Raw genomic sequence first — 9,527 nt, forward strand, 5'->3', positions numbered from 1 at the left:
ACCTTGAAAAGGTGCTATCTTTACAGTAGTCTATGCATCACATCCACCTTTAATACAGTAAAATGTGTTAAAGTAAATTTTGCAAATTTATAGATATATATGCAGACCTCCTACTGTCCCACTAACCCAAAAATCTGTGAAGATAATTTGAACTAAAAACTGCAGATACTAAATCAATTGCCAATGAAGCATATTCACATTGTTAGACCCAAACTGTGAATTCTCAATAGGAGAGATAAAAAGAGTATCCAAATACCCCTTCTATTGCATTTGAATGAAAACTCTGAATCCCAGATCTATAAGAGATTATGTAAGGAAATAACAAAGTATTTTGGCCCTGGGCCTGTGTACAACATGCTCTGATGTCTATATCACATTTTCCCACCTCAATCTCCACCCATTTTAAAGATCTGATTACATTTTGAAGCTGCGTCTTCATTTAAGGTCAAGAAAAAAGTGTCTAACATGTTAATCAAAGTGAATACTAATGGTCATATCTCATTTCTGACATTTAAAAGAAATTTCATGCAAATGAGATATGTGACTGTATTACTAGAGAAGGCTATCAAATACTGAATACAGAAACAGAATGAAACTCATTATATTGACTGAAGTCCTTCATGTGCATCCTCTAAAGTGAAAATTAGACTTAGATTTGTAAACTTTGAAGCTTAGGAACCCTTGGGTTCCTTAGTGCAAGGAACTTGGCTCCTTAGTGCATCCTGAAGTTTCTACTACATAAAAATTAAAGGTATAACATTAAACAAAATTTCCTGCTGTTGCATTTTCTGTTCTTGTAGACTCAGAAGTGAAGGGCTGAGAAGTTGAACAAATTCCTCTGATAACCCTGAAGATTGCCTTTTAAAACAAAAAATATCTACATTATTTTATGATAGATTCCTTTTTAATATTTGGCTTTACTACTTTCCTCTAATCTGATTTTATTAAAAAGTAGTATATTCGTTAATTCATAGGCTACTCTTTCAATAAATACTTAATTAAATATGAAAGCTAACTTTGTTATTTCAGGAAAGAATAAGTACTGAAAATGAAAAGTTATTTGTAGTAGTCAAAAAGGGCAACATTAGTAAAGAGGTGTAGTGCTATAGATGGATTAAATAACTTTACATTTTTGAGGAATACACACAGCGCAGGTAGCTGAGTGCTCAACTGCAGCAAGGAATGCAGATTGAGCTGTGGGTGATGGGAGCTGGAGGCAAGAGGCCATGAACTGGTACCTATGCAGTGCTGCTCTGTACAAATCCAAGGGCCTGAGCACCCAGCCCTGTGACCAGACACTGAGAGACACAGCAGGAGCCTGTCTCTCAAACTTGCACTGCCTTTATACCCTGTCAGGGTACAAAAGATCAGGTTTTCACCCCCTCAGACTGTAAGGGTAGAAAAGCTCAGGTTTCCTTTTGATTCGTGGTCTGTCCTCAGAGGCACCCAAATCAAGCTGTTGTTTTTTGTTGAACCATAATTAATTTCAAGGATCAAAGTATTTGAGACTCTGCTCTGGAAAACCTGAGGTTGAACCCGTATGGAAACCTGGTCTGTCAGTGAGTGTGGGGTGTGTGGGGTGTTGTAAGACCCTAAAACTTGTGTTACAAGGGTCTTAAAAGGGATTACTCCTTAGTATGTACTCCTGAGTTAGACACACAGGAAAAACATATAAAAGATAGTCTCAAGAGGTCAAAACAACAAAATCTTTCCTGATGTCTTTAGAAAAACAGAGCACTTTGGCCTAAGTTTAGATCAGCATTCAGTCAACATGAAACATTTCACAAACCATTAATTTAGTCCATTCAGCTTAGCAAATCCAAAGTTCATTCAAATTTAAATTACTCAAAACTCTGAGAAGAGGGAATTGGAAGAAGGAGTGAAAAAGATAAAGATAGGAGCAAATTCTAGTGTTAGGTTAAAAAAGTAGCAATGACAGCACGTTTGCTCTTTGATAAGACTGACCAAGTTTCTGCTGTTAGAAGTTTGCAAAATCCTGTATCTTCAGCAAGATGATTGATAATAATATTCCTGTATCATTTCTTTGTTGTCTAATCTTGCAGAAGACCTCCTGATGAGTTCTTGTCTCTCACAGATATCAGTGGTGACAAAAAATATGCAACAGCTCACAGATATATTTATACTCAGTAGCAGAAATATTTCCCACATCTGGAATCCAAACCAATTTCACATAGAAAACAAAATAATATAAACCAAATAGATACATATTCTTGTTCAGGCATGTGGAAGGCTTTATTGAATTAAAAATCCTTATTAATCCTCATTTCTCAGGCCAATATGCTCAAGCATCTACCTTTCCTTTGAGCACACAGCCTTCTCTTTGGTTTTGCATGTGGGTCAAAGAACTACATTGGTCTCAAAGTACTACGTTGAAGACTCCTACGTAAAACAATTAATTCAACTAAGACCTAAGTTCAAGTCTTTTTCACTTGTTACCTCTAATTATATAATTTTTTATTCATTTTGAAGGTCCTATCAATAGGTAATAACAAAGGTCACTTTTTTTTCTCTAATTAAATTATACTTAATCTACTTAAAAGTCAAGAGTTTCTAACTATGGCCATATTATCAGAAGTCAGTTACACTAGGTGTTTGGCAATATTTAATCCTATTTAGGAACAATAGAAAATACAGATTCAAATCACGTTAGTGTCCGTTGCTTAAGAGCATTTACTATAAAATATTTTTCTATTTTCTTGCGGTATTGTAGCTTTTAAATTAGAAGCCTTTTACTCCTTCAGGAGCACTAACTATTATTTCTTAACAATACAGTTATAATGATTGGAATTGGAGCCAGCACACAAAGAGAAGTTGACATAAGCTGTGAACCTGTAGGGCTATCAAAGGATTCTGACTTAAATGTTAACTCTTTCTTCAATTGGAGATTGTGAATGCGTATACACTGGATTTCAACTTAATCAAATTATATACTTTTATTGGTAGTTGTCAAACCAAAGGAATTAATTTGTGTTAAGGTATATTAAAAATTAAAATAAATGTAAAAATAACAAAACCTATTTACCAGTAGATTTACACTTTCATCTCAATACAAAATATATTTTGGAGTAGGATGAGCGGAAGTTAACAAAGTTTTTGTAAAGACATTGCACTGAACACATAAGAAATAGGAAAGTCATCAAAAAACAAACCCCAGTATCATTAATAATTGAGCTTTCTAGTAATGTAAGAAAAAAATTTATTATATTGAAAAATCTAAAGCAGTCTATTTTGTTCACTATTGCAGAGTTTAATAGAAAATAAATGCTATCATAGTCCTGATTTTAAAACAAGAAAGATTTGTAGCAGGCAAAAAAAAAAGTCCATCACTGAAAAAAAAAATAATAAAAAAAATTCAGAAGTCACTAATTTTCTTCCTCTGAGTGAAACTGATTTTCTCATCTGTAAATTTACAATTCAAAAATACTTCCTATAAATTTATAAATTCATGAAAAGATGACTAGCAAATTCTAATTGTGTTTATATATTTTCCTATTCTTTTCAGACAAAAAAGGAACAGATAAAGCCATTAGAGATACTATGGAGGAAAGTACTTTAGAAGACAGGACCACTGGCAGACAGAGACTGAGGTTTTAAGGCATTATTACACAGATGGATAAATATTGCACCAGAATAGAGATGTTCTCATTAACTCTACAAATTGATGAACATACTTATCATATATAGATGATAGAAATGTGGGCCAATACTCCCATTTCACTCAATATCTAGAATGACATAAAGTCCTGGCTCTATTTAAGTATCTGATGTATTCCATCACTAGCACCCTTCTTTTAACTGCCAAAAGCCTCACATAAACTTAGTCATCATGATTTACAGTTTTAGAGGCTTTTTTGGTAGATCATCATTCTGTGATTCTGTGAAAAGTCCATATCTACAAAACTGATCATGAGATTTATTTTAATAAAGGCAGAAATATCTAATACATTGATCAGAAGTTTTGTCTGGGACAGAGCAAGTTTTGTTCACAGTAGCTAGCATGGGACTGTGTTTTGTATTTGTGCTGAAAAGAGTATTGATAAAGCAGGGATGTTTAACTATTGCTGAACAACATGTACACAGAGCCAAGGCCTTTTCTGCTTCTCGCAGCACCCCATCAGTGAGGAGGCTGGGCATGCACAAGAAATTGGGACTGGGCATAGCTGGGACAGCTGACCCCCACTGACCAAAGGGATGTTCCAGACTACCTGACATCAAGCTCAGTAATAAAAGCAGAGGAAATAAAGAAGAAGAAGTGGGAAGGGCATGACATGATACAACATGACACGACATGACACACAACATTTAGAGATCTGTCATTTTTCTTCTCAAGTTATCGTTCTCCTGGAGATGACTAAACACCTGTCTGAAAATAGTGAATGAATTCCTTGTTTTGCTGTTTGCAAATGTGGTTTTTGCTTTACCCAATAAAATATCTCTATCTCACCCTATAATTTTTTTACATTTTCACCCTTTCAATTATCCCCCCAAATCCCCAGGCAGAATAGCTGTGTTGCCAGTTGGGGTTAAACTGGAGCACCAGAAAAATTCTGAATTTGCTTCCTTTTTTTTACAAGTGGCAATGTCCCGGTCTCTCTGCGAGCCTCTCAGGAACCCTGGGCCAGTCTCGAGTCGGCAGACACCGGGGAGGGCAGCCCCGACACGGCCGACAGCAGGGAGACACTGTCTGTGCCCCGAGGGTACTGAGGGCACCTGGGCTGGGCGCCTGTGCAGCACAAGAGACACCAGAGACATCGGTAGAAGATAAAGGGCCGACTCTTAGCAGGGGTTAGTCCATGGTTTTATTCAGATCCCAAAGGAGCTCCTGCGCCTCAGGGGGCCTCCTGCCGAGAGCCCCGGGAGATCTCCGAAGGTCACATTTCAAGGGAGCAGGAAACCAAAAGTAGATAACATTTTACCAACCAATAGGTATCTCTGAGGGATGGGAACTGGGGGATAGACATATAGGGCAGCGTATGGGACTAGGCCTGGGGGGCTGACCCCTGGCCTCTGGCAAATCACTCGACAACTTGGACCGAAACTTCTGGATGGGGGGGATGGGATGGTGAGTGATTGACAGAGAGCCAGGGTGGGGGTTTGGGGATGATCTCATCCCAGGAGAGGGATAACACAGATAAAGGGAGGGGAGTACAGTCTGGGATAAACCATTTGGGAAAAATATTGGAATACAAAACAAAACTACTTCAAAATATTACAAAATATAAAAACGCACTACAACATCTCCCTCTTTTCGTTTAAATAAAAAAGGAGAGGCACCTAGACATTAAATTTCAGCTCGGAGTGATATCAAGCATCAGCAAACCAAGGCTGTTTTATAAATTCTGCAGAGGTTTCTGTCTCTTCCTCAGAAGAGGTAGGAACAGTCACCTGATTGATCTCTAAAGGGGAAATAGCTTTCGATTTCAGTTTGGTCACAATGCTCTTGATGATCCCAAAGCTGATCAAAATAACAAGAAAAACAAACAAAACTAAAAATACAGATTTCAATATGGATCTGACCCAGCCCGAGAGTCCCCATTTTTGGGAAAGTCCATCCATCCAGTCTGCTGTTTCTTGCTTGATGTCTTGGACCATTTGTTGCATCTTTCTGATGATTTTGTGGACATGGTCAGCTTTGGATGACAGATTCAGGCAAAGATTCAAGCAACAGAGACCTTCAAACTCTTCCACATCTGACTTGGATGGATGGCTGTCAACATGAGCAGCAGAAGGATGGGGCTCATTCTGATGGTAGAGGGGCTGAGTTCAGATTAAGGGGAAACACTGAAAAGACGCGGTTTTTCAGGAAACTGAGTCAGGAAAAGGTTTTTTCAGCAGGGGCTGTTTCTTTGTCTCCTGTGGTAAAGTGGTTGGCTGTGATAGACTCTGCACAAGGCAGTGTAGGTGGTGGTGTGCCTGTTGGAAACTCCAAATAAAAATCATTAGTTTAAGAAAAGGATGGTTACTTTAGGGAAACTTCATGCTCCCTCTGGTATTCTAAAGGAACTCTGGGGATAGGGATTAGTGGAGGGAGACCATGGGAGAGGGGAAAGGGTGGTAGGAATTTGTGGGAACATAAAAAAGGGGTAATAACACAATGGAAGGGAAAAGGGGAAAGTGGGAGAGGGGTAGGAAGGCCACAGGAATTGGGGAAGGGTATTAGAAGTGGGACTTATCGGACTGGAAGGTTCTTTTATTATTGACATGGGCTTTTGAATGCAGGGCAGCTTGCCAGTGTTCTGTGCTCTTCTTGCTTTTAGGCTGTTGCTGGGGCTTGATGGTTGTTGGTTTTGGGTTCTATTTCCTTGGTAGACATGTGGAGGACTTCTATGATGCAGATAATATTTTACAGGTTTGTAGTCTGGAGCGTGTTTACTGCCTTGTACTGGAACTCCACCAGGTCCTGTCACATCGGCTGCTTGGGGGCCTTTTCTTCCTTGTACTATATTAAATTCCACAATTTCTCCATCTCCTAAACTGGGGAGATATTTCCTGGGGTTATTCTTTTTTATAGCAGTCTGATGAACAAACACATCTTCTTTGTTATCATTCCGGGTTATGAAACCGTATTTGTTTTTTACATTGAACCATTTTACTGTCCCCAAAATGTTCATGGCAAGGACTTTTTTACCTTTGCCAGTGGGTTTGTGTTGGTGTTGCTGGCGCGCTGCTGTATGAAATGCATTCCGCTCCTGGTGCTGACGGCTGTGCTCAGGCTCGGCCCTGTCCTGTGCTGGAATTGAACACACCCTATTTTTGTCATAGCGCTGGGAAAAAGAGCGCTCTTTATTCAGTTTTTTGAAAGGTTGTCTTTTGGGGAATTCTGATCTTCAAGGTTATTGTATTTAAAATCTAAAAACTGCTTTTTCAGAGGGCAGTCAGGCATCCAATGCCCTAACTTCCCACAAAGATGGCAAGGTTGATTAGAGTTGGAGGTTCTCTCTTGTGGCATTGTGACGCGCTGAAGCTGGCTGGTGAATGGTGGATCAGGGGCTTCCACCGCTGCAATCCGTCTCTGTGGTTTTGGTCTCTCGTCCTGGTCAGCAAGGGTGATGGTAACTTTCCTCTCACACACTTCTAGCATTGACTGTAGTGTTGGTGTTGGCTCGAGAGGCAGGCTCAGGATGGCAGCTTTACACTTCTCATTGGCATTTTCTTTAGCAATCTCGGTGAGGATTTCCATCCTGGCTCTTTCGTTCTGAACTTGAAATTCGACAGCTTTTCTCAGCCTTTCCACAAAACTCAAAAAGGACTCAGATGAAGATTGTGTTATTTTCAAATAATTTTCAAGCGGAACACCAGGACGGAGCCCAAAGAAAGCTTTCTCAGCTGCTCTAGCACATTCTTTGAAAACTTTTCTGGGAATGCCCTCTGCCTGACTTGCTCCATCCTCCCATTCCCCCTGTCCACAGAGATGGTCGAGAGATATCAATTTACCATAAACATCATGGGCAGTAGCTTCATCAGCCCACACAGCTGGTAAAATTTCTCTCAATCCTTTTTTCCATGCTGCATCCCACAAGAGATATTCAGACGAGGATAACAGGCAGGTAAAAAGGTGTTTGATATCAGCGGGGGTTAAAATATTAGCAAACAGTGTAGCTTTAAGGAGTCCTCTAAAATATTCACTTGATCTACCAAAATCTTTTTGGGCTTTGGCAAGTTCTTTAACAGAATCAACAGAAAGGGGGGTATAATGTGGCTGAATTCCCCCGTTTAAATCTGAAATATATGACACAGGGGCTGCAGAAGGAAGCAGTGATGTTTCCGGCTTCTGGCTGCCGAGCTCAGCATCTCTGGTTACACTGACTTGGGAGCCGGAGGGCGGGCTGTGGGAGGGGCGGAGGGAGGCCGCGGTGGGCGGGCAAAGCCGTGAGGGGGCGGAGGGGGGCGGAGCCGGAGCAGGAGGGGGGGCCGGGGCCGGGGCCGGGGGGAGGGTACGGGGAGGGCGGGTTTCGGGGGCGGGGTGTTCCAAGCAGAATGGGTTGTTGGGAGAGCGAAAAGGATTGTGGGAAGAAGAACCATGCACTGCCATGTGGTATCCACCATCATGGTCTGGGGAAGTTACTTGAAGCGGATCGGGGGTACAAAGGCGGGCACTAAGATTGTGGGACGGGGTTTCACACCCTGGGGAAGCAGGGAAAAGGGTAGGGTCCCCGGGAGTCTGGCCAGAACTGTCCGGGTTGGAGACAGGGAGCTTCTGAGGGAAGCTAGGGAGTGTAGCTTTCTTCAGAATGCCCTGTGCCGGGGCTGGGGGTGAGGAAAGAGGATTAGGAGAGGGAGAACATAACTTGGAGGGGGGTAGATCGGGTTTCTGGGAAACAGAGGTGTTGAAACTGTTCCCGGATGGCTGTTCTTGCATCTTTAAATTAGATTTTACAACATTTCTTATCTGCAGGGCTAAAAAGGCAAATTTTGACGGAGATGTGTCACCTGACTTCCCTGCTTTCAATAACTCATTACCAATTTTGTCCCAAAAAGCCAAATCACTAATATTTTCAGTTGATACATCGGGAAAGTGAAGAAACAGCCATCTAACAAATTGTTTAACATCTGATTTTGAAAATCGGATTTTTTCACTCTTAAGAATGTTCAAAAGATGATAGTAGACACCTTTGTGAGATACAGAAAGCCTTGCACCCATTGTGGCTGTGATGTTAAATTTTGTATCTCAAATTTCACCAACCCAGGTGGAGGGGGGAGGAAAAAAAGGCCTGCAGCTGGCGGCCTGCCAAAGATAGAGAAAAGAAACTTTGGCTCTCCGCGGCGAGCCTGAAAACAAAGACAGGGAAACAGCCCCCTCCCAAAGAGGGGAGAAACAAGAAAAAGGTAAAACTTACCAATCCAGCTGTAGGACAGGAAAACAGGAAGTCCTGGGATGGTGACTTCTACCTGAAACTGACTTTTGAGGGTACTTCAAAAGCTACCAGTTTCGTCCACAGGAGAGCAACTCCCTAAAACGGAGTGTGTTCTTCTGAGGTAGCTTGCCGGCCAAAGGCTTTGCGAACAGTCTGAAAGAATGTCCGAGCCCCGTCCGTGAGCTCCGGGGAATGGTCTCAGAGCCCGACGTTGGGCGCCAAACTGTCCCGGTCTCTCTGCGAGCCTCTCAGGAACCCTGGGCCAGTCTCGAGTCGGCAGACACCGGGGAGGGCAGCCCCGACACGGCCGACAGCAGGGAGACACTGTCTGTGCCCCGAGGGTACTGAGGGCACCTGGGCTGGGCGCCTGTGCAGCACAAGAGACACCAGAGACATCGGTAGAAGATAAAGGGCCGACTCTTAGCAGGGGTTAGTCCATGGTTTTATTCAGATCCCAAAGGAGCTCCTGCGCCTCAGGGGGCCTCCTGCCGAGAGCCCCGGGAGATCTCCGAAGGTCACATTTCAAGGGAGCAGGAAACCAAAAGTAGATAACATTTTACCAACCAATAGGTATCTCTGAGGGATGGGAACTGGGGGATAGACATATAGGGCAGCGTATGGGACTAGGCCTGGGGGGCTGACCCCTGGCCT

At 42.0% G+C, this 9,527-nt stretch overlaps 1 protein-coding gene across 1 annotated transcript; it reads right to left on the minus strand.

Annotated features, from left to right (window-relative positions):
* Positions 1–6,808: 6,808 nt before the first annotated feature.
* On the minus strand, positions 6,809–8,662 carry LOC136556087 (endogenous retrovirus group K member 6 Gag polyprotein-like). Its single transcript, XM_066549142.1, has one exon. It carries the CDS (start codon positions 8,660–8,662, stop codon positions 6,809–6,811), a length of 1,854 nt encoding a protein of 617 aa, XP_066405239.1.
* Positions 8,663–9,527: the final 865 nt, after the last annotated feature.

Source organism: Molothrus aeneus, chromosome 4 (genome assembly GCF_037042795.1).
Source record: "Molothrus aeneus isolate 106 chromosome 4, BPBGC_Maene_1.0, whole genome shotgun sequence".
Taxonomy (NCBI): Eukaryota; Metazoa; Chordata; class Aves; order Passeriformes; family Icteridae; genus Molothrus; species Molothrus aeneus.